General features: G+C 45.7%; 1 protein-coding gene across 10 annotated transcripts in view; it reads right to left on the bottom strand.

The window, feature by feature from the left end:
* Positions 1 to 25,673, bottom strand: part of GRAMD1B (GRAM domain containing 1B) — a 214,420-nt gene that overhangs the window by 96,191 nt on the left and 92,556 nt on the right. The window contains exons 1-2 of one of the 10 annotated variants that reach the window (XM_064375513.1): positions 24,822 to 24,913; positions 24,172 to 24,215 (exon numbers count right to left, since the gene is read on the bottom strand). The exons of 5 other annotated variants lie outside the window; for them this stretch is intronic. Coding sequence is in view for 2 of the 5 variants with exons in the window: in XM_064375509.1 (XP_064231579.1) it covers positions 23,154 to 23,215 (62 nt within the window). In the remaining 3 variants the exon portion in view is untranslated. 4 more of the 10 variants (XM_064375514.1, XM_064375509.1, XM_064375515.1 and 1 more) reach the window with 4 other exon arrangements.

Raw genomic sequence — 25,673 nt, 5'->3', positions numbered from 1 at the left:
TCAGCTCCCTCCCTTCCCAAGGCCCTCAGTCTGATTTTTATGGGCCAGTCTTGCTTCTCCCTGGCCTGAGACTCACTCTTTTTTTTTTTTTTTCTTTTTGAGGGAGTTTCACTCTTGTTGCCCAAGCTGGAGTGCAATGGCACGATCTCGGCACACTGCAACCTCTGCCTCCCGGGTTCAAGCAATTCTCCTGCCTCAGCCTCCCAAGTAGCTAGGGTTACAGGCACCCGCCACTATGCCCAGATAATTTTTTCTATGTTTAGTAGACAGGGGGTTTCACCATGTTGGCCAGGCTAGTCTCAAACTCCTGACCTCATGGGATCCACCCGCCTCGGCCTCCCATAGTGCTGGGATTACAGGCATGAGCCACTACGCCTGGCGTGCTCATCTGTCTCGAAATCTCAGTGGACTCCATTCTCCAAGGATCAACCCACATCCCACCTCCTCCATTCAGCCCTTCTCAATTTCTTTTGCCCATTACTATCTCTCCCTCTCATTCTTGATTATCTTTGGCAATTGTACAAGTGACCCCTGAACAACATGGGTTTGAACTGTCCAAGTCCAAATACATGCAAATTTCCTTTCGCCTCTGCTGCCTCTGCTCCCTCTGAGACAGCAAGACCAGCCCTTCCTCTTTCTCCTCGTCAGCCTACTCAGTGTCAACACAATAAGGATGAAGACCTTTATGACTATCCGCTTCCACTTAATCAATAGTAAATACCTTCTCTTATGATTTTTTTAACATTTTCTTTTCTCTGCTTACTTTATTGCAAGAATACAGTATATAATGCATAATACCAAAAATGTGTTAATTGACTGTGTTACCAGTAAGGCTTCCGGTCAACAGTAGGTGATTAGTAGTTAAGTTGTTGGGAAGTCAAAAGCTACAAACAGATTTGACTGTGTGGGGGTCGGTGCCCCTAACCACCAAGTTGGTCAAGGGTCGTCTGTAATTCAAACCATTAAATACTGTCTTCATAAATTACTATTCCTTAATCTTTTCATGAGTGTTAATCTTATCTCTTCTCATAAACAAAGACCTGTCTTCCATTTGCTTTGTAATTGTGGTAGTTAAGAGCATGGACTCTAAAGTCAGACTGCCAGCCCAAACACTTCTGAGCTCTGTGACCTTGTGTAAAGTACTTCACTCCTTTGTGCTTTATTCACTCATAAAATCTGAATAATCCGTACCTAGATTAAAAAAAAATTGCTATGAGTTTATAAGATTTAAAATATGGAGTGAGGCCAGGTGCAGTGGCTCACGCCTGTAATCCCAGCACTCCGGGAGGCAGAGGTGGGAGGATTACTTGAAGTCAGGAGTTCAAGGCCTGGCCAACATGGTGAAACCCTGTCTCTACTAAAATACAAAAATTAGCCTGGCATGGTCACCTGTAATCTCAGGTACTTGGGAGGCTGAGGCAGGAGAATTGCTTGAACCCAGGAGGCAGAGGTTGCAGTGAGCTGAGATTGCCCTACTGCACTCCAGCCTAGGTGACAGAGCCAGAGTCTGTCTTAAAAAATAATAATAAAAATAAATAAAATAAAATATAGAGTGAATTAAGTGTTAGACATTATTATTAGTATCCTTATCCTCACACTACCATTATAGTGCCTAGAACAGGAATGCTAGCCAAGACTTATCCAGTAAAAACATACTTTGTTGCACTTGAGAAGTATCTCTATTTGCTTAGACTAGGGGGCAGCAAACTTTGGAAAGGGCTGAATAATAAATGTTTTAGATCAGCCAGTCTTAGGCCTGTGACAACTACTCAATTCTGCTGTTGTAGGGTGAACGCGATCAATAGTAACATAAAAATAAATTGGTATGCCTGTGTTCCAATAAAACCTAGGAAATTTCATATAATTTTCACATGTCATATTATCCTTCTCTTAATTTCTTCAACCCTTTAAAAATGTAAAGAAACATCCTTAGTTTGGGAGAACTACACAAAAACTGGCATCAAGCCAAATTAGGCTATGGTGTGTCACTCCACCATCTAAGGTCACATGAGTTTTTACATGACATCTCAGATGAAGGCCTTCATTCTACAGGCAGTAAGGAAGCACTTCTATGTCTTAGGAAGAGGCATGAGCCCATGCCCACACTTCCAGTAAAAGCAGCCATGCAGCAGTGGTATGTATCGTGGGTTCTCACTCCTATTTCCAGTTCTCCCCTCCTCCTGCACTCAGAAGCCACGTTTTCCAGCTTTCCTGCAGTCAGACAGGGCCACGTGACTAGTTCTGGCCAATGTGTGGCAAGTGCAGGACAGTGGATTCACTTCCAGGGAGGAGCATTAAAAGCCATGCCCTCCTCCCCACCCCATCCTGACTGCAGCAGTAGAAGGGCCATGACATTCTACAACCTGGATCACTGAGCTGCCTGCCACATGCTGGATCGCCTCCCTGGAAAGTTTTCCAGAGCCTGGGGGGACTTGGAGTGATCAGGAACTAAATTTAGCATGCGTTAAGCTGGTTGGGGTGAAGTGGGGAGGGAATGGTATTATCATGGCATAACCCAGTTTAGTTTAATATCTTTCTGCAAACACAAACCAAAGAATAGCATTAAGAATGAATAAACAGGCCGCATGCGGTGGCTCACACCTGTAATCCCAGCACTTTGGGAGGCCAAGGCTGGGGGATCACCTGAGGTCAGGAGTTTGAGATCAGCCTGGTCGACATGGTGAAACCCCATCTCTACTAAAAATACAAAAATTAGCTGGGCTTGATGGCAGGTGCCTGTAATCCCAGCTACCCGGGAGGCTGAGGCAGAAGAATCACTTGAACCCGGGAAGCGGAGGTTGCAATGAGCCGAGATCACGCCATTGCACTCCAGCCTGGGGGACAAGAACAAGACTTTGTCTCAAAAAAAAAAAAAAAGAATAAATAAAAACATCCAGCAATATCTAGTCCGTCACATCCTTTCACCTTAATAACTCATTTAGGAGACAAATGTCCAGTCTTCTGGAGAATTCAGCATGAGATGAGAAGTGTCTTCAAGCTCTCTCATTAGAAACACTAAACCATCTCTTCCAGCAATAATAAATTTGATGACAGTAAGCCTCAGAAAGGCCAGGAGGCAGAGCTTAGAGTCAGCAGCATAAATGAACCTCAGGTACTCATAATCTAATTTGCAACAATCTCTGCCAGCTACAAAATTACGTTCTTCCTTTCTTCTTAAAGTAGTAATGATGATGACAATAACCCAGCAAAGCAAATAACTTTTATTGCTGCTTATTTCAAGCCAGGTACAATTTCCCAAAGTAGAACTGTGGATGAGAGGTGAGAAATGCTTATCCTTTTAAGAAATCTGTAGAGTCAGAAGTTTCTGTCCTCGCCCTGAGCTGTCCTGCTCGCTCAAGAGATTTAAATGCCTAGGTGACCAGCATTCAGTGACCTGGACTTACCAGACCACGGGAAAACTCCAATTCCCATCCCACAAAATAATAAAGTAAATCTCACACTGTTGGCAAGAGGGTGTGCCTGCTGTGCACTGTTTGTAAATGAATATCTAATATTTTCAACTGAATGTTTATTTTCAGTGTCCCCTGCTGGCTACAGAAGAGCACACACAGTCCACATCACAAGCAACCTGCTCTATCAGGACTGTGGCCTTTCTCTAAACCATTACTAAAAAGGAAGCCGAGAGACTGACTAATCCGCATAACACTGTCACTTAATCCCACTTTCATAACCACCACCACCCAAGGCAAACAGAAGTCACCTACCAAGGCCACACGATTGGCCAAAAGTTGATTTACAAGGTTCCGATTCAGGAGTCATCGCTCTAGAATCTCAAGCCATAAAGTCACCCCAACCTTCACTGTAACTCACCTTCTGGTAAAGGTTTCCATAGCTGGGAAGCCTGGCTCTACAGGAGGTGTGCAGAAGCCGTGTCTAGGGTTCCCTCCTCTGGAGCACACCTCTTACAGAAAGAATCTCAAGGCTGGGCATGGTGGCTCATGCCTGTAATCCTAGCACTTTGGGAGGCCAAGGCAGGTGGATCACCTGAGGTCAGGAGTTTGGGACCAGCCTGACCAATATGGTGAAATCCTGTCTCAATACAAAAATTAGCTGGGTATAGTGGTGCACACCTGTTAATCCCAGTTACTTGGGAGGCTGAGGCAGGAGAATCACTTGAACCCAGAGGCAGATGAGGAGATTGCAGCAAGCTGAGATCGTGCCACTTCACTCCAGCCTGGGTGAAAAGAGTGAAACTCTGGCTCAAAAACAAAATAAGAAAGAAAAAAGAAAGGATCTGGAGAAATTGATAATTTGGTCTGGGCAACAGCTGAAGAATGAACAGAGCCCCACTGGCCAACAGATGGAAGAGAAAGGGTGCACTAGGCAACTGACATTTAGCGTCAAATAAAATACTGTTGACCATTAATGGTCATGAAATGTGGAGGAGTACGAAAAAAAAACATGGCCTCTCCCCGATACCTGTGAAGAACATGATTAGGTTCTGTCACACAGTGTTCATCCTCCTAAACAGTGTGAAAGTAACAAGACTGCTCACTCACCAACTCAAACACGGAGAAATAAAAAACTCCCCTCATCTGAGGTCTAAGCCCTCGCCACAGAAATGCTTCAACTGCTCTGTCAAGAACTACACTTTCTCTCAACCTTTTTTTTTTCCCCCAGAATCCAATTCTTCTAGCACACTGACTTTCCTGAAGGTCTGTCACAGCCCCCAGGCTCTTCGGAGACTGCACCACCAAGCCCAGCAGATGTGAGGACCAGGAACACTAGGACAGAGAATTCTGACAGATGTCACTACAGTCTGCCTAGTCCTGTGGGGGCCAGAACCATCTGGAAAGGGAGCAGCCCCACAAAATTGGAGACCTTCTTAGCGTTTGAGGTTCTGAGGCTCTATAGGAATTAGGAATATCTTTGGGTCACCAAAAGAAAAAAAAAAACACGTAGAAGCTGTGGAAGATTGGTGAGTTATTCTCTAAAAACCCAATTTCTTGGCTTCCAAATCACTACATGCCCTACAGAAGCTTTGGCCACAGCCCCATCTGTTTGTCAATGCCATCTCCTCTCAATCTCCTCCACCACCCTTACCTTGCTCACCAAGTTCCCAGTAGAAGGAATCATAGAATCCTCTTTCGAGACAGCCTAAAGCTCCTACCCTACTGGGGGAGAGGTTGAGTTGGGGGGAGATCTCTATCTCAAAGTCCAGCCGCTTGTCAATCACAGACATATAACACGGTCATCTTCATCCGAAAGCATCCTCAGGGATACTCTCATAACTCCATGAGGTACAGCTGCATAAAATACAACCTTTACTTACCTAATTGTCCAGCCTCTGAACCTCCCTCACATTTCAATTACTCCAGGAAGACATCTCTGCCATGCCAGCCGAAATGGATTCTAGAGTGTCTGCCGTTCACTGCATTTATCTGTCCCTTAAGCACTTACTGACTTGCACGTACACACGTGTCAGGGGTGTGAGGGAGCATCCTTCCATTTGTGAGGCTACCAGCCCCTACAAGGCCAAAGCAGTGTCCTTTACATTTTTTTAACTTCATAATACCTAGACAACAGTGCTGCAAAAATAACACTTGATCAACATTTGTAGAACGAAGAGATGGATGAGTAAATGAATGGACAGATCCTGGGCCTGCTCTCTGGGAAAGAAGGCCTGACAGACACACATTGCTGTTGCCATGGTAGTTAGTCCTCACCCTGAAATCTCAGTCCAGCCGTGAGAGTGTATCCTGACTTCCCCACAAACTAGTTGCAGTAATTTAATCAAATCTCACTTTAACCACTCTGTACCTCAGTTTCCCTACCTCTAAAATGGAGACACCAGCTGCTTTATGGGGTTATAGTAAGAATCAAACGAGATAACACATTTATGCATAATTTTAAAAGTCTAACTAACTGATCTAATGAATATAAGACAAAGAAACAACAGAACATGAAAAAAGCCAGTGTCTAGCATAACATTACACACAGCAGAAATTTTATTAGGGAAGAGGAATAACCAGGAACAGGTGAATCATGGCGGAAACTTACCCTGCCGCAAGCCCAAAGCCTGGTTCCTATCTGTACACCTTCACGCAGGCCGTTTAAACTGTGTCTGTTTCTCCATCCACAAAATGGGATATTTATCATAACACTGTGATCTCCATGTGAGTTAATACGTGTAAAGTGTTTACTGTGGTGCCTGGCACACAGTTTTAACAAATCTTAGTTGCCATTGTTCTTATCAGTATTTACCATTATTTTTTTTATCACCAAGCCATAGTAGGCATTCCAGAGTTGTTTCTAGAAATGATTCAAATATTATAATTTTAATTAAATTCATTCTCTTCCATGTGCAGACAGTGCTATCAAGGTAGCCAATAGATTTAGTCATCTTGCTTCTACCAAGTCTCCTTGTTGGAAGAGTAGGGAATACCCTGAGTACCAGTACCAGAGTACCAGCATTAGTACCCAAGTACCAGAGAGTAGGGAGTACCAATTGGGATACTGCCAAATGGAGCCACATTTCATCCACAACTACAAGGTTTGCCCCCTGGACCAAAATGAACCTGTACTTAAGGAGACAATGGGTCACAGGATCTAGCAGTATCAAGAAAGAGATAAATGATAAAGTTTTCCCATCCTCATAAAATTTTATTTGGCTGAACAAGACAAGGTTATCCCAATTACAGTTCCCAGATTAATACTGCTCTCCTTGTTGAAATGCATCAAGAGATACTCAAGGCAGATTTTTAAAGGCAAACATCTCTGCACGTCTCTGAGGACCAAACCAGGCTGAGCTAAGAGCATTCTGTTACGGTGATGTCTCATCCTGAATGACAGCCAAGCTACCCTCCAGCCCCAAGCTGGGTGTGCTGACAGCAGGGGCACAGAGGGATGCTGAGAGATTTCTGATGAAGAGCCCAGTGTCCCTGCAGCACCTGGGCTTTTCTCGGAGGCCTCATCCAAGCTACAGACTGAGCATGGCTCTACTGAGAAATAAAGAACAGATTTAGCTGCTGGTCTGGACCTGGAATTCCCAGTGACAATAGACTCTGCTAACAGCTTACCACCCAGAAAGAATGGGGTACCAGACCCCAAGAAAGCAAGAACTAAACATAAGAGAGAGGGATAGCAAAGCTTGAGGAAAAGAAACTCCCAGCTGGGAGATAACTGATGTACATCACCTCTTAGGGCCTCACAGTTTGTGAGAGTTACACTTGCAGAAACTAAACGTCTCCCTTTGCCTTCTTCAAAGTGCCTTTTCAAGACCCACTAAAGGACCCTCTTCCCTAGAGGAGGAGGGCCAGGCTAGACATTCTGTCAGGGTTTAATCCAGAGTAGGAGTGCCTGGAAGGCCAAATGTGGCCCAGAGCCAGGTTAGGACCCCAGGCTTTAAATCGCTCAACACTCATCCCTGACTCTGAAAATCAACCTTTCACTCAGAGATGTGACCTGCCACCACCCCACTCCATGCCTGGACAGCCAACTGCAATGAAGGCAGGACTCATCCCTGCAGGGAGCTCTCCAAAGCTCATCCTCCTCCTCCCACCCTCCACCCTCTTCAGAGAGAGAAAGCTCCCTCCCCAGTCCAAGGAGTCTTCATCCTTCCTCTGAAGGAGGCCTTAGGCAGCTGCACATGCTGCCCTGCAGAGGTACCAGATCACTGGTATGGCAAAGTTTTCCAAGGAAAATCTGCAGTTTCTCCACCAGATAAAAAGCCAATTCACCTGCCAATGCAATCTCCTTATTGGGTCAAAAAAAAAAAAGGTGGGGAGAGGTAAAGGTTTTATTTTTTAAAGGGAAGGTAAAAATATTCTGACTACTTCTGCAGCTAGAATACAGCTACTCCCACACCCCAAGCAAGAGATGCCTTTAATGTCCCAATATTAAGCCCAGGAAGAGCCACTTGCAAAGGCCCAAGGTGAGTGCTTGTGTTGGGGTAGGTGGTGGTCCACTGGCCTTTGGACACCAGCCATCCTAGAAGATGGAGCCTAGCCCTCAGAGGGATGCCCCAAGGGACTGCCTGCCTTAAGCAGCTGGACGTGAGAAAGGCCCCCAGCCCCAAAATCACATGTTGGTCAGGGGTAAGGAAGAGTACAACTGCACCCCCAGCCTGATGCAGACACACAACACCTTACAAAAGGGAAGGGATGTTTCTTTATTATAAAGTCCTCTTCGTAGGCACCACTCCTCACGTACTCAAAGTTGGAGAACCTTTCAGCTGCAGTTTGATTCTTTCCACTGCCCCCCAACTTCCACAAAACCCCTGCCCTCAAAGAAGGTAAGCAAAATACTGTAGCAGTGCAGAAGCCGGGGAAGCCAGGGAGAGTACCCCAACTTTTAAAGCGCCTAGTCCCCACATCTGAACCCCTCGATGCCTAGTGAGATGGCACCAATGAAGGAGACCTCTTGAGGGTGCTGGGGGCAGCACAGGGCTGAAGAAAGGCAGAAGAGGAAGGTGCCCTATCCCTCCTCTACTTACCAGGAGAGCTTGAATCCTTTCATTAGTACAGTCACGATAATCCACTGACCGTGTCCTTAGCATCCCCGTTACAGCTCCAGAGGTCCCAGGACATATTGGAAAAGATGACGAAGTCCCAAAAGAACAGAATCCCATGTAATGTGACTTGAACACAGAAAGAGAAAGAGAGAAAGAGCCAGAAGAACCGCTGCCACTGCCCCTACTTCCCCGTCTCCCAACTGAAAGCTGGGCTTGGAGGCGAAGGACAGATTCTGCAAATCCAGCCTGGGGCTGGAGCCGCCTGCCTGAGCTGTGGCTGCCGCTGCCAGTTTCTGATGAGGATGGGTAATGCTGGCAAGGCTGCGAGAAACAAGCCCTGGAGTTGCCGTCAACAGCCAGGCTGGCCGGCTGCCCCCCACCCTCACCTCATACCAGCTCCGAACCGCCTTGGGGAAGGAAGCCAAGGAGAGCCTGGGAGGAGAGCACAAACCTAGCAGAACCTGCACCTCTCTTCCCCCAGGCGGCAGCTCCCGCAGTTCCATATAATCTCCTAATCAATGCAGTACCCAAGCAAAGCACTGCCAGCCACTTCCGCCCATTTAAAGACACAGCACATGTTTAGTCCCAGGATGGGACAGAATATCAGGGAGAGCGCGCGTGAGGAATTGGTACCAGGACGGAAGAGGAGGAGGCAGAAATATCTGAAGGTGAGCACTTCTATCAGCATCCACCCAGGGGTTAAAACGCCGCACCCCTGTGGGGGAGGGGAGCTGGACCCCAGGTCCTCCGCACACCTCCGGAATCCTAAAGTAAGCAGACCTCAGAGGCCCATGGTGAGTGCTTGGCAAATCTAGGCACACAAGACCACCTTAAATAGAATCCTCACCCTCTCCCCAGCGAGGCGGGGCGAGTAGGGCTGCGTGCTCCCAGGCAGTGTGCTGCCGCGGAATGCACATTTCTCTCCGCCTGCTGGGGAAATTGCCTGCTGGGGAAATTGCTGTGACTTTTGGGGCGCATGGTGAGGCAGCAACTTTTGGTGGCAGGGCATCACATAGTCACCTGGGGCCAGGGATCTTTTTAAGGTGATTACAAAGGCCTGGGTTAGGATTTAAGCAACATGATCACCAATCCTGGGCTCCAAGAAGATGCAAAGCAGCCACAGCACCCAGTGAAGCAGGACCGGCATTTTCAACTTTAGCTGGAAAATAACAATTCACTGAGAAGGGGGAAGCGGCTCCTTCTAAATCAGATCCTCCAGGCTGGGGTCTGGGAGTTCCAGCACCAACAGCTTCCCTGGCTGTATGATTCCTTTCTGTCTTTCCCTAAATTACTATCTGGGTCAGTAATGCGGATGGGTGACAACGAACAAAGAGATTAACTATGAAATAGCAACCTTCAACTGAACCATGATAATAAGGCTTTACCCAGAAACTTGCCCCAAAACAATTGAACCATAATAAGCCTTCACCCTGAAATTTGCCCCTAAAACAATCTGCAGACATCCTCCAGTTGTATGGACATCATCTCTACTTGACCCTCTAAAGTGAGAAAAACTGATCATTTCTGTTTTGACCAGGCACGATGGCAGATCATTTGAGGCTGGGAGTTCGAGATCAGCCTGGCCAACATGGTGAAACCCCATCTCTACTAAAATTACAAAATTTAGCCGGGCGTGGTGGCACGTGCCTGTAATCCCAGTTACTTGGGAGGCTGAGGCAGGAAACTCGCTTGAACCCAAGAGACAGAGGTTGCAGCGAGCCCAGATCCCACCACTGCAATCCAGCCTGGGTGACAGAGCAAGACTCTGTCTCAAACAAAAAATAATAAAATAAAATAAAATAAAATAAAGAAAAAGAAAAACTGGAATGCAGACCCTGGTTGGTAACAGTCGCCATACTTGTAATGACTTATTATCTGCTAAGCACATGAAGACAAGGACTGTGTGTCATTCAGCTAGCTCTATATCCTCACTGACAAGGAGAGCTTGTGTATTGTAGGGGTACTATATGCAAGTGTTCAAGTGACCTTACTCAAACTAAACTAAAACACCACAGTATCTTCCCAGTGTCCACATGGTCCAGAAGAAATACTCTTTAAGGTATAATAAGCTTTTGTGACCTGATTCCAGTAGTAAAAAATGAAAGAAAGAAAAGAATAAGGTATACTGAGCTTTCAGAGAGGTGTTCTCGAAGCAGCCCTTTGCTGTTGAATTTATCTGTCCGTAGCTCCATGCCACACAACCCTCAAATGCTGCCAGGACTTCTGAACACATCCAAAATTATGTTTTTAAAGCTCCTGGAGTCTGTACCCAGGCCATACTTTCCACACAGATATTGAAGGGATCAACAGATTCCAGAAGTACAAAGAGTTGTCCTTTATGACCTAGATAATTCATTCAATGGAAATACCAGGTCATGTGATCCAGCCCCGAGGCAAATGTCACAGAGAGTACTCCAGGTACACGTGAGTACTGCATTCTTATCCCGGTCCATCAACTGCTCTGATCACAAGTCACAATAAAACCTGGATCAAAGATTTCCAAGTATTATATTAAAAGCACATTACTGTAACTAAAAATTTTTGACTTTTGATCTAGCTGGTTTTCTTCTTAACTCCACAAACAAAAATCCAAAAAGTCAACTCCTTCTCAACTATTAATAAGAGTATATTGAGGGCTAGTTATGTCAGGCATCAAGCTAAGCATTTTGCATGTATTATCTTACTTAATCTTTACATCCAATTTATAAGACAGCACCTCATGATTTTTCAGATAATGCCACTGAAGACTAATTGTAGTGTCTTTTTTATTTATTTATTTTGAGATGGAGTCTCACTCTGTCTCCCAGGCTGGAGTACGGTGGTGCTATCACAGCTCACTGCAAACTCCACTGCCCAGGTTCAAGCGATTCTCCTGCCTCAGTCTCCCGAGTAGCTGGGATTCCAAGCGTGCACCACAATGTCCGGCTATTTTTTGTATTTTTAGTATAGAGACGGGGTTTCTCCACGTTGGCCAGGCTGGTCTGGAACTCCTGACCTCAGGAAATCCACTCACCTCAGCCTCCCAAAATACTGGGACTACAGGTGTGAGCCACTGCACCTGGCATAACTGTGGTGTCTTGATTTGCCTAATGTCAAACAGCTAGCAAACTGCAAGTCTGGGATTTGAATGCACTAATGCCCAGCTCAAAAACCTATTCTCTTAATCGCTATGTATGTTTATAAAAAATCTCCTTCTCTATCAGACAAGCTGGTTTATAAAAGCTTACATGCTCCCAGGAGAAAAGGAATCCAGGCAACAAGTAAAAAAGAGACTAAATCAAGACTAAATCTCTTCTATTACTGATGAGTTGGCTGGCTTAAGTGTCTGTGTGTGTTGTGAGGAACCCTAAAGGGAAGGAAGAACAGGAGAGCCCAGTGGGTTGAGTGATCATCATCTGCCTTGAATTTCCCTTGGCTTGCTCTTGGTTCTGAAACAGAGCTTCTCACAGGGCCCCGGAAACAGGTTCTATTTTTTATGGTCTATAAAGAAAATCTTGGCCAGGCATGGTGAGTCACACCTGTAATTCTAGCACTTTGGGAGGCCGAGATGGGCGGATCATCTGAGGTTAGGAGTTCGAGATCAGCCTGGCCAACATGGTGAAACCCCATCTCTACTAAAAATGCAGAATTAGCTGGACGTTGTGGCGCATACTTGTAATCCCAGAGACTTGGGAGGCTGAGGCAGGAGAATTGCTGGAACCCGGGAAGAAGAAGTTACAGTGAGGCCAGATCCCAACACTGAAATCCAGCCTGAGCGACAAAGCGAGACTGTCTCAAACAAACAAACAAAAAGAAAATTTCAAAAGGTGATCCAAACATAGCTTTGAAGAGACATGAAAGTGCTTTCTGAGGTAAAGACTAAGACCAAGTGAGATGGAAGCTCATCTAACTTCCCTCTTTATCTTCTCAGAGCGAGCAGTCTCCACTGTTTGAAAAGTTCATGGCCAGCAAATTGCGAGCGCTAACACAACCGCTAGGAATGAGTACACAGATTCTCCCACTTCTGCCTGACTCCCTGCAATCTGGTTGCTCCCTGATATTTGCATTTCAGGAAGGATAAGAATTGTTTAGAGGAAACTAGATTGCAAAGACTTCCATGTCTGGCAATATGGTATATTCACAGATAAAGCAGAAAACAAAATTCTTTTAAAGTGCTTGATGAACTATCAAAAAAGTAAGAAATATTTAAAGGTCAAAAATTTAGTGATGGCAGAAAATAGTGAAACTGGGCTTCAGTTTTCATGGCCTCCCAGAGCATACTAGAGATAATTCCCAAAGCCCATGAATGGTGAGAGAATTAAGAGAAGACTGCCTCATAAAGTGGGTCCCAGTGGACTACACTCTTACTGTAAGTATAAACTTGAAAGAAATTCACAAATGCTGCCCAGGAACTAAAAGGAAAACTGCCTGTCCTAATCCTTGATGTTGAACGAAGGAGGAAGAACAATCTCCCCTGATAAATCATAATCACAAACCGACTCTTCCACTGACTGTGTGCCTTGAGAGTTTCCTAAACAATTGACCTGAAAACAACGCCCACAAAAGAGAAAAATGATAGATTCAGCCACAGTGAAGTTAAAAACTTCTGATCATCCAAAGAGATTATAGAGAGAAAAGACAAGGCTTTTCTGAGAGAAAATATTTACAACATATATTGACTGAAGAAGGAATTGTATACAGAATTAATTAAAAATTCCTGCAAACCAGTGAGAAAAAGAAAGATAATTCAAAAAATAGACAAATGATTTGTGTAAGCATTTTCAAAAGAGAAAGCAATAAACATATAAAAAGTAGCTCAATTCATTAGTACTCAGGAAAATATAAATTGGAACTCTAGTGAGATGCCATCACACACTCATCCCACTGACAAAAATTAAAAAGTCAAATAATACCAAGTGTTGGAAAGGAGCTAGTGGGTGTATCCTGGTTCAGCTCCCTAAGAAAATTATGTGGTATTATGTAATAAAGTTGGATGACTGCATCCTCTAACACCTAACAGTTCTACTTCAATAATGGAAGCAACTTACATTCAGAGGGATGCACATGAAACTTTAAATGGCATTCCATGTAACAGCAAAAAAAAAAATAAAAAAATAAAAACCCCCAAAACAAACGTCTATCAACAGAAAGAATAAATGCCTTCTGTTATTTTCTTAAGTTGGAACAATATACAGCACTGAAAATGCATAATCAGTTACATGCAGTGGAGCAGAACAAGTGAGAGGTACTCCTGCAACTGTCATTTCTTCTTTATACACATATTTTATAATTTGATAAATATTATTTGGGTTCTTTTTTTTTTTCTTGAGGTCTCACTCTGTTGCCCAGGCTGGAGTACAGTGGCATGATGACCTCCTGGGATCCAGTGGTCCTCCCACCTCAGCTTCCTGAGTAGCTGGGATTGCAGACATGCACCACCATGCCCAACTAATTTATTTTTATTTTTTGTAGAGACGAGGTTTCACTGTGTTGCCCAGGCTGTTCTCGAACACCTAGGCTCAAACAATCCGCCCACTTTGGTCTCTCAAAGTGCTAGGATTACAGCATGAGCCATTGTAATGTGCCCCCAAATTATTCAATGCAAACAGTTTAAAAATAAACAGAGTAATTAAAAAACAACTGTACACCAATCCCTTTTGGGTTTTTATAAGCAGGCTTGATAAAAAAGGGGCAGGGCACAGGCATCTAGACAATGTTTTGTGTTATCTGCATTTTCACAAAAATACATTCACAAAAATTGGCCTTTGGAAGTTCACTAATTTAATGAACAGGAAGTTGGTTTGATTTGTATTACTCCAAGCCTCTTGTTACCACGATTTCTTTAGAACGTTACTGGGTTTAGAACGGAGGTTGGAAACAGTTCAGCTTTTTCCTTTTGATTTCAGCTGCTTTGACTTTCTCTTGGTCTCCTATGAGTCTTAAAGTCTCCTCACCTACTCTGTTACTGTTCCTTTCCTAATCCAACAAAAACCTGATTGGTGTTTCTTGCCTCATCCATAGATGGGGACTAGAATGGGAACAGGTCACCAGAGCATGCTGCTGTTGACCTTACCTGCAGACATCCAGGGCCACTTGGCCAAGGGAAACCTGGAATCTGTAAACTCAAATGCCATGATATTAGGTCCTATCTCTGCCAATAAATGGCAGAAGTCAAGGGAGAATTCAGCCCTCCTGCCTCCCACCTCATCTGGAGCTCTTTCCCCCACCAGAATTCCATGCTTCCTCATGACCTTGGGTAAGTCACTCCAAGCCTCTGGAGCAGAAAATAAATGACAGGATCCCTGAGGCTCTCCTTCTAGCTCAAGTTCTTGGATTCTATGCTGCTCTCCCTCACCCCCCCTCCCCCCAACTTTGCTCCAGGAACAGCAGCAGAGCAGCTCTGCAGTACCAGGGCATAGCTGCATGCCTCTAGTTGATGGGAAATCTGGGGCAGAGCAGTGCTGCAGTCACACGTTGGGGAATCAAAGCTCTAAGCTCCGGCAGGGGAGTCATCAGGCGTTGAGAGTGTTATATTTAAGGAGCATTTTGGAGGTCAGGAAGCAAGTGAGAGAGGAGCAACGGGGGCGGAACAGCCTCCTAAACACTCCATTTCCACAACAAGCCTCTTTCCAGTCCTTCAGCCAAAATCCGCTTCCAAACCGCACTCAATAGAGAGCTTATGTGAGCTGACCAGCAGATGGCCAGGGCTGCACCCCGATCAGGTGCTCCCCATCACTTCCCTGTCCTCTCCCTCCCTTGGCACTCTCCTCTCTCCAGCCTCTGCCACTATTAGTCACTGACTCTGGGGTGATAGTGTGGGCTGCAGGCATTGGCCTTGCCTTCTAGTCTGTTCATTTGTGTCGGCTCCCAGCTTGGAACCTCCAAAGTCAGCCCCTTCCTTCCCATCCCTGGTACCCTTATGCACACCCCTGCCCTCCAGGCCCACTGTCTGGGTGAAACAGCGCTGTACAGAGCAGGCACTTGGCCAGAGGACTGGCAAAGGGTGGCAGGCTTGTGGGCACAGTAAAGCAGGGCTGTTTGCTCGAAGAATACCTCCTTCTGCCTCTATGACCTCAACCTCCTGCATTTACTGAAGACAATGGAATTTAAAAATAAAATGAACAGCATCACCTCCCCCCAGGCTTCTTTGCCCCTCCTTCACAATCTGCTAATCTAGAATATTCCTTCAGGCAATAAACAGGATAAACAATATCAAAGCCAAAACTCCACTCAGCTTTGTCCTGCCCCTAGGAAGGGGAAGAAGCAAGACTAAGGCAGCCAGGGCTTCTGTGGATGGCTCTGATCCTTGGATCACTCTAGATTCTAGAGTGATTGCGCAGACCTCATGCCCGGTGATTCTCACAGCAGCCCAGCGAGATGCTAAACCACATTTCACACAGGACACGCAGGCTCAGCCAAGTCTAGTTCTCTTCCTACAAGTACTGCCACTGCTAACTGCTCTGTAAGGTGGTAACTGGTTAAAAGAGGAAAATGTAAAAGGTAAAACACCATGCCTGAGAATCAGGAGTCCCCTCAGGCAGCTCTGGGTAAGGAAACTCTTTAGCCAGCCCATACCTTGGGATCACCTCCCTCACTCAACTCAGTACAACACCCATCTAAGTTAAGTTCTCTCTCTTCCCTCTGTTTAAGCAGCCATCGATAACCCTTCTTCAAGGAGACTTTGTCCCGATGAGGAGACAAGAGCTCTTTCTGGCAATGGAAATCCCTAAAGAGGACTCCCCACACTATCCCACTTTCCCCTTCACCTCCAAAATCATCCTCCCGCTTCCTGAAAGCTTGACTGCCTGACTAGTGTTGGTTTCTCTGCATGTCCTGGATCATGAGACCCCTTCTGCTGGTGCTCAGAAGGGTGGCCTCAAGGAGATAAAAGCCCTGCTGTCAGAAAGATGCACACATCTCAGAGAAACCTCACAACCAGGAGAGGGGCTGCTGCCTGAAGTCACTCATCATCCTAATTACACGCATAACAAAAGAAAACTTCTCTCTTGCCAGATGGAAGAAAGGAGGCAGATTTCTAATTACACCCGTGGCTCCTCCTGATTTATCCCCAGGAGAAATTCACGGTGACTGATGGTGTTAGGGACCCAGGAAGATGCTTATAAACTCAGGTTCTCCTTGGGAGGGGGCACCCATACACCTAAGCCAGCTGCTTCCGGTTCTCCTCCCAGCAAATGGGGATTTCTCCTTCTTCCACTAAATTATGTATCAGTATTACCATTTTTTTAAATATGGATGAATTGAGCATTAACTCATTTTAAAAGTGAAAGTCACCTGGTCAAGGACACCATAAGAATCTATTTATTGTTGGCAGAGAAACTGCTCGATGACAGGACAAATGCAGAAAAACCGCATTCTTCACTGAGCTGGGACGGACACCCCCAGTGGTGTTTTGTGGTTTGGCACCACGATTCTAGAATTAGCCTTGAGTTCAAATCTATACTTAACAGCTATGTGACCTTGAGCAACTTACTTCATTTCTCTAAGCCTCAGCTCCTTCATCCATTAGAAAGGTGAGGATGGCAACCACCCATCAGGTTGCTATGAGGAGTGGATGACACTAAGAGCAAGTGAGTGCTGAGTACGTTTTCACCACTGCTATGATTATTCCCAATCTGTGTGCACAGAACCACCACTATATACTACAGGAACCACAGGCTCTACGTCCTGCTCCTAATCTACTTTTTCTCCTTTATGTCAGCAAACTTTCCAATTTTTCCTATTTTGTCAGGAATATTTTTACATTGTTTTATGCTCTTTCTGTTAGGTCAATCAGCTGTTTATTATTTCAACAAGAACTGTACTTACGGCTGGGCCCAGTGGCTCATGCCTGTAATCCCAGCACTTTGGGAGGCTGAGACGGCTGGATCATCTGAGCTCAGGAGTTTGAAACCAGCCTGGCCAACATGGTAAAACCGTGTCTCTACTAAAAATACAAAAATTAGTCAGGCATGGTGGTGGGCTTCTGTAATCCCAGCTACTCAGGAGGCTGTTGCAGGAGAATTGCTTGAGCCCGGAACGTGGAGGTTGCAGTGAGCAAAGATGGCGCCATGGCTCTCCAACCTGGGTCACAGAGCTAGACTATCTTAAAAAAAGACTATACTTATGGAGCGTCTAATATGTTCATGACCCAAGCAAATCATGATGATATTTCAAAGTTAGATTCTGAGTTCTCCTTGATCTCTACAAGTTAATAATCCAAAAAGGAAGATAAAAGATGGGCATTAAGCTATATTAAGTAATACTAACTTAAAATATAAGGCAATAAACCTCTAAGAGGCATATCTAATCAGAAGGACATATTATCTCTGTTTTCCAAAACGAATATAGGTTTGTAATCATTATACCATTTTTTTTTTTTATCAACAGACAAGTAATGGTGAATAGTCTCAACTGATTTACATTAAGTCTGTCCGTGATATTTCTTGATTAGTCTGGTCTTAACACAGAAGAGCCAGAAAAAGGATTCAATATTTGTCATCATCCTTTATGGAGACAAGAGCTTCCTATTGGCATGACAGGTGTCCAGAAATAGTGCCTTTGGAACATATTGCTACTATCACTGCCAATAAATACAGGTTTACTTGGATGGAGCAGACTACATCTAATGAGTTTGATTTTAAAGAGTTTTGTTTCCAGTCATCAGGACGTTTTCTCAACAGTGCCCTAAGGTTGGGGCAGGGGAAGCTTTAAGTTGTTTCAGGAACAGATATCCACTACTTTCTCCCGACAGCACAACAGACATGAGACTGGCATATCATGAGTAAACCAACCAGTTCGGCTTCCATCCGTCTTGTGACCAGCACTATTCAGCAAATGCTCTTCCATGCACTAAGCCACTAGCTACCTTTGATAATCCAGGAGTATTTGTGTGCTGCCATGTACCATGATGGGGTTTTTATGTGGACTGGTAATGAATTGAGAAAAATCAGGACAATGTGGTATACATTGAAAGGTTAAATATATCGGCTGGGCACAGGGGCTCACACCTGTAATCCTGGCACTCTGGAAGGCCAAGGTGGGCAGATCGCTTGAGCTCAGGAGTTTGAGACTAGCCTGGGCAACATGATGAAACCCCTGTCTCTACTAAAAATACAAAAATTGGCTGGGTGTGGTAGTGCACACCTGTGGTCCCAGCTACACAGGAGGCTGAAGCAGGAGGATTGCCGGAGCCCAGGAGGTGGAGGTTGCAGTGAACCAAGATCATGCTACTGCACTCCAGCCTGGGAGACAGAGCAAGTCTCTGTCTCCAAAAAAAAAAAAAAAGAAAGTTTAAATATATTGAAAGCACGACCTTTTCATTTTGCGTTTAAATATTCTTTAAATATACATAGTGGTGGGTAATTCTATGTTTTAGTTTAGAATTTGCTAACTTTCACAGGTAAAATAAATAACTGGTAATTCTGTGCTGGTCTGTCAATTTTTTTCAGTTTCTTCACAAAATCCAGAAGTCCAGACTCCCCCATGAAAAAGGCTCTCAGTTTTAAGACCCCATAAGGAGAGCCTCCGCCTCTCAACTGCTGTGATGGGGCATCTGATTTTTTTGGATTTTGGAATATTTGCAGAATACATAGTCAAATCTGAAGTCTGAAATGCTCTGATGACCATTTCCTTTGAGTGGCATGTTGGCACTCAGTAAGTTTCATGTTTGGGAGCATTTCTATTTCAGATTTTCAGATGTGGGATGCTCAACCAGTACCACTCCCTAACCTCAGACACAAATTTCCCATTGTTCCTGAACAGCTTCACCTAGATGTCTCACGAGCAATTCAGAGGCAACATGAATAAATGAAACTCACTGTCCCACTGTCTCCTCCCAACTCTGATCTCCCGTATCTATCTCAATAAATAACACCACTAGCTACCAAGTCACCGAGTCAGAAACCAACAATTCGCCCTAGCCTCCTCTCTTCCATCTCCCATTTAATTAGGAACTATGTCATGTCAATTCTAGCACCTGAAATATGACTAGAATGGGCTTCTTGCTGTCAGTGTTCACCTGCCTTTCAATTGTTACCTTTAAGTGTGCAGCTGCAGTTACTCTCTCCTATTTGTTCATTAACCAAATATTTATTGAGCATCTATCATCTGCCAAGCAAAATGCTGAGTGCTAGGTTTTCTGTGAATTAAGAAACACAATACACAATCCCTGTCCTCAAGGAGCTCAAAGTCTAGTGGGGAGAGACAGACGTAAAAAAATTAAGTTATCGGCTGGGCATGGTGGCTCACGCCTGTAATCCCAGCACTTTGGGAGGCCGAGGCAGGTGGATCACGAGGTGAAGAGATCAAGACCCTCCTGGCCAACATGGTGAAACTCCGTCTCTACTAAAAATACAAAAATTAGCCAGGTGTTTGCACATGCCTGTAATCCCAGCTACTCGGGAGCTGAGGCGGAAGAATCACTTGAACCCAGGAGGCAGAGGTTGCAGTGACCTGAGACTGTGCCACTGTGCTCCAGCCTGGCGACAGAGCAAGACTCCATCTCGAAAAAAAAAAAAATTATCAGAGATGGAGCAAAATGAGGCAATTATCTTAGTCTACCTTGGAGCCAGAGTACTTTCTCAAAAGCAAAGCTGATGGTACCTTGAAGTCCTTCAGCTGTTTCCAGTGTCTATGCAATCTCAGCACTGCACGGGCTTTCACAGGCTCCCTGCTTCTGTTGCTGGTTTTGACATCTGCCTCTTGTCTTCCACATGCATCCTAACCGCCAGTCCTGCCAAACTACTTGTAGTGCCCTGAACCCTGCCATGTCCATCCTGGGTCCACTATTCCCTAACAGATTTCCACACCCACAGCCACCATTCCGTGATATCTGCAGTGTGCCAGGCATTAATCCTAAGACACAGCATTTAATCCTCATGACAATCCTGGAGTATCAACGGTAACTTCATGTATAAATGAGGAAACTGAGACCAGGAAAGGCCAAGATAACTCACTCAGGTTCACAGAGCCAGAAAGCAACAGGGTCAGCATTTGAACCCAGATATGTCCAACTCCAAATCACAGCTACATCATCTCTCCTCTCTTGTCCACCTGATAAATTCCCATCCATGCTTCAGGTCTCAGATAAAATGTAACTTTCTTTACAAAGCCCTTCATGAACTGCCCAGTCAACTAATTCTTCTTGCTTCCCCAGTTTTGAACCTTGTTACCTGTGCTGCCATACTTTGTTTACTTGTCTGTCTCCCCTGAGGACCCATGAACATCTCTTCACAGTGACTGTGAGCTACCCATCCCTAAAATCTCCACACTGAACTCTCCCCACTGGCATGTAGTCAGCACTTAATAAACATCTGGTGAATTAATGGGTTAATAAATGCTTCCCAACCTCTCTTTTCAAAGTTAAGATAGAAACTCTTGCCAAGCTCGGTGGCTCAAGCCTGTAATCCCAACACTTTGGGAGGCTGAGGTGGGAGGATTGCTTGAGCCCTGGAGTTCAAGACCAGCCTGGGCAACATAATGACTCCATTTCTACAAAAAATAAAAAATTAGCCATGTGTGGTTGTATGCACCTATAGTCCCAGCTACTCTGTAGGCTGAGGCAAGAGGATCACTTGAGCCCAGGAAGTTGAGGCTACAGTGAGCTGTGATGGCACCACTGCACTCCAGCCTGAGCAGCAGAGACTCTGTGAAAGAAAGAAAGAAAAAGAAAGAAAGAAAGAAAGGAGGGAAGGAAGGAAAAAAAGAAAGGAAGGAAGGAGAAAAAGAAAGAAAGGAAGGAAGGGAGGGATGGAGGGAGGGAGGAAGGGAAGAGAAAAAAGGAGAGAGAAGGAGGGAGGGAGAGAGGGAGGGAGGGAGGGAGGAAGGAAGGGAGGGAGGCAGGAGAAAAAGAAAGCAAGAAAGCAAGCAAGAAAGAGAGATGGAGGGAGGAGAAAAGAAAGAAAGAGAGGGGGAGGGGAAAAAGAAAGAAGAAAGAAAGAAAGAAAAGGAGAGGGAGGGAGGGAAGGAAGGAAAGAAGGAGGGAGGGAGGAAGGAAGGAAAGAGAAAGAAAGAAAGAAAAAGAAAGAAAAGGAGAGGGGGGAGGAGTGAGGGAAGGAAGGAAGGAGGGAGGGAGGGAGGAAAGAGAAAAAGAAAGAAAGAAAGAGAAAGAAAAGAAAGAAAGAAAAAGAAAGAGAAAGAAAGGAAAAAAGAAAGAAAGAAAGAAAGAAAGAAAAACTCTCAGGACACAATTCATCATCTACATATCTTAACACAGTAAGGTCAGGCTATCAGATGGCCCTAGTCTGAAGTGCAAACTGGAAAAAAAAAAAAAAGAGTAGGACTGTGACAATGCAGTAGAGTAACAGAACCTCAAAATCCAGACCCCAGAAAGTGAAGTCACACCTCTAAAAGCTCTACTCCAGGAATTGAACAGAGTCTAACAGGGAATGTCGTCATCAAGACTGACCACACCTCCACCAAAAGTCATTTCATTCCAGGGTAATTTCACCCAGTACATTGCGGCTAGGGGAAATTCTGGGAATCATATCTCAGAAATAAAAGGGGAAAGGCTGACATAAGGGGATACATTTTCATGTGTTTAGACATTAAAAAAGTGATAGTCAAATTGTATGTAAATTACTTACAAGCTGCTTTTATGCATTATCAGAGATTCTGGGACATTGGCCTAATATGTAATTTCCTTTTGTACCTGGGCTTTGTACCTAGGCTATGCAAATAGGCTCTTTATGGGAGCATCTTGATCAGTTAAAAGTTCTTAAACTCTTTTGAGTAATAAGCCTTCTGGGGATCTAATGGAAGCCATGGATACTCTCCCCAGAAGAATGTACAGAGATACAAAATTCTGCCTACCGATGAAGGGGGCTCCTGTTAGCCAACAGAGTCTCTCTTGGTCAAGGTCCTGGAAGTAAGTGCTAAGTTCAGGAATGATCCATCTCTAACATCTGATTCTATACCTGCTTAGATCATGTGCAATCTGGACTAAGTAAAATTAGGCTGTTTCTGCCTCTACATGCAAATACAAACTAAAGAGACCTTTCCAAACTAACCACAGACTAAATCCCCAATATCCCCAGACCACACCTTTTCCAGAGCACTTGCCGTCACCATCCCCTGAGAGCCAGCCGGTTGATAATAAACCACCTACAACTTCAAGAGCTAGTTCACTAGAGGATTTGCAAGACCCTGGTGAAGACAGACAGCAGCATTCCCACCAGATAGCAAACTGCTTGCAGCAAACTGTTTTGGATCCAAACCCAGTTGCAGATGCCTGCTTTCATGGCTGCCACTGCACACTGCCAAGGGAGTACAAGCACCGTGCACCATCCCACGTTCAAAGGGGCTCTTTGGATGTTTGTGGAAGAAAGGAAAAGAGAGAGGAAGGGGAGACAGAGGAGGGAATGGGTCCAGGGAGACCTGTTCTCATTTAGTTTGCTCTCTCTGGCTCCTTTCTAAGAAAACTGAGTATTTGGAGTATTTGACAGATCTAAACTGATTAAAACAACAGATGTGTGTAATTTTCACCTTTGTGCAGACCAGGAGATGAAAGTCTAGAGAAGTTAAGTGACTTGGATCTGATCACATAGCCTGTAGGGCTGGGCGGAGCAGAAAACTAAGTTCTATGATTCCCAGAGACATGCCCTAACCACTGTAACACATTCCTGCCGGTTCATGCTGGCAGTAAACTTGCCGCTTGGGCCTCCTCTCTCATTCTCTCTTCCATACACAACACAGGGTACCCAACCTGCTCCAGAAGTCTGAGCCTTGTCCAGTCTTCCATCTCTGAGAGAAAGGAGACCTTGCCATCTGGCCAAAAAGCAAGGTTCCCAAATGAAGGGCTGAGATATTCTTGAAGGACTACATATCTCTCCCTGCACCCTGGAGCTGGGGTTGGGGCTGCACAGACTCAGCCTCCTTAGATGCCCCCACCCACTCCCAATGGCTTTAACTCCTTGTTTGGAAAAAGAGACAGAAAAGCAAATTTCAAATGGCAAGCAGGAGCCAGGAGAGATTTGAAAACTATCTCAGAAACGCCCTCTAGCGTATCCACAGGGTTCGAGCGGCGCAGTACCCAGACCCCATTCCCCGGAGGTGCCCAGGCCCGCACTGCCATTGGGGCATTCGGCGAGCAGTGGGCGGGGACAGCAGCAGCATCTGCCACTCACATACAAACTCCTCTCCAATCCCAAGGCCAACGTCTGCTGCAGGATGAGAGGCAGTCTCTGCTTTTAAGATTGTCCAGCCCGCACCAACCCCACCCATTCCTTATACAACAGGGAGAAGGAAAAGAGAAGGAAACAGAAGGTAAAAAAAAAAAAAAAGTGTGAGGGTTGCACAAATGGATCAAAGGGCAGAGAAGAAGCAGAGGAAGAAGATGGAGAGGGAGAGTAAAAGAGGCGTAACTGAAAAAGAGACAAGATAAAGAGAAACGAAAAATAGGGCAAAGCTAAAGAAAAAGACGGACACATAAGTGAGTGCAGATGCAAGCTACAGATACCTCCACCCCCCACCCTGCACCCCTCATCCACCCACTTCGACTTCCAAGCACACCAAGGTGGGGCGTGTGCTTTGTAGGACCTGGCACCTCCTCGCCTCTCCTGAGGTCTTGGTGCTCACAACATTTCCCTCCACTCTGACACAGCCCCTGGATGCTCAGGAGTGGCGGGCTGAGGGAGAGGAGGAGAGAGAAAAGTGAACCAAAGGCAGAACTCGCCAAGCGAAGCCACTTACGCACAGTGCGGCCGGCAGCATTTCCATCCTACCTTTGCTGTCGCCATGTCAGCCGGCTCCATGATCTCTGCTTGGCCTAAGGAGCAGCGGCACCATCCAGAGAGAAAAGGCAGAGTCACAAACGTCCACCCAGGGAGAACAAACCACCCCTCTGGAAGCCTGGGGAAAATAAGACACCTATTTCTACACTCTGGCCCCCTGGGACTTCCTCAGTTTCCGGGTAAGAGTCAGAGTCTACAGGTTCCTAGCAAGTAGGGGGGCCCTGTCTCCTGTCTCCACAGATGCCCAGGAGGTTGAGTCAGGGGCATCTCCCCTGGCCTGGTACTTCTTCCTAGGAGCGAAGTGTAGGTCTCCCCAGGCTCCCCCTGTGAGAGGGAGAGGGCACAAGATGGAGGCCTGCCCTCCCATCACCCAGCCAACTGGTACCCACAGGTCAGGATGAGGAGGGCATGTGGGAAGAGGCCAGCTGGCAGGTAATGAGCAAGAGCTGAGGGGAGCAGGAAGGAAGAAGGTCAGCAGTTGGTGGGGAACAGGCAGGTGTGAGAACCTCAAGAAGGTGCAGGCACTCGGCTGGAAGCAGAAAGGTGCTGTGCAAGGAAGCGCCGGAGCCACAAAGCTGGAGCCTGGCACAGCAAGGTGGAGAATGCAAAAGGAGAGAAATTCGCCCGGTGAAGCCACTCACCTTGCAATAACATTCAGACTGACTGAGGCCTACACAGGAGCCAGGAGCGGGCGGTTCACACACCCCCACTCCACTCCCAGAGACTCAGAGTCTCTGTCTAAAGGTACATGAGAGCAGCCGGCAGCCTGGCTGGATCTGCAGAGGCCCCTGGCTCTCTCCGAGCAGCCTGATTGGAGGAGCAGGATGACTTCATCCAGCCCCATTCATCACTCTAGGTTTCCTGCCCAACAGGGACAGGCCGCTCATTTGCAGTGACTACAGCTTCCTCTCTGGCCCACTTTACTCGGGCAACCTGGGATAAGCTGAGTCCATCAGGGGCACCCAGGGGAAGGGGATCAGAGTACCCCAGCCCTACAGGGAAGATGGTAACAGGCTGCTCACACTGCCAAGAAATGCAAGGATTCTACTTAAAACACAGTGCATATATTCACTGTGTGTGTTTGCAGTGCCAGAGCTGGCATCCATACAACAGAGCAAGGCTCCTAGAAACTGGCAAGGAAACAAGGTGTACGCTCTGGGGAACCATGATCTTCTTGACAAAAAAGGAAAATAAGCCCATCGAAATCTTTAAAGATATTTCCCCCAATCAGAAAGAATACTCTATGGAAAAACACCCATGTCCTGAGGCATCTCCAGGTATCTCCCTCCTATCATTTTCCCCCATCAGCTCCCCTATAGCAGCCCCTGAAACATGCTAATCTATCTTCTGTTAAGGACATGGGTTCTTTCATGCTTGTGATCTCACATCTACAAAAGGCTACAAGTGGGCCAGGTACAGTGGCTCACGCCTGTAATCCGCCTGCCTTGGCACTTTGGGAGGCTAAGGCAGGTGGATCACCAGGTCAGAAGTTG

This window comes from Aotus nancymaae, unplaced genomic scaffold, assembly GCF_030222135.1.
Source record: "Aotus nancymaae isolate 86718 unplaced genomic scaffold, 86718_ANA_hifiasm-v0.15.2.pri h1tg000012l, whole genome shotgun sequence".
In the NCBI taxonomy this organism is placed as follows: Eukaryota; Metazoa; Chordata; class Mammalia; order Primates; family Aotidae; genus Aotus; species Aotus nancymaae.
This window is presented reverse-complemented; position numbering and strand designations above follow the sequence as displayed.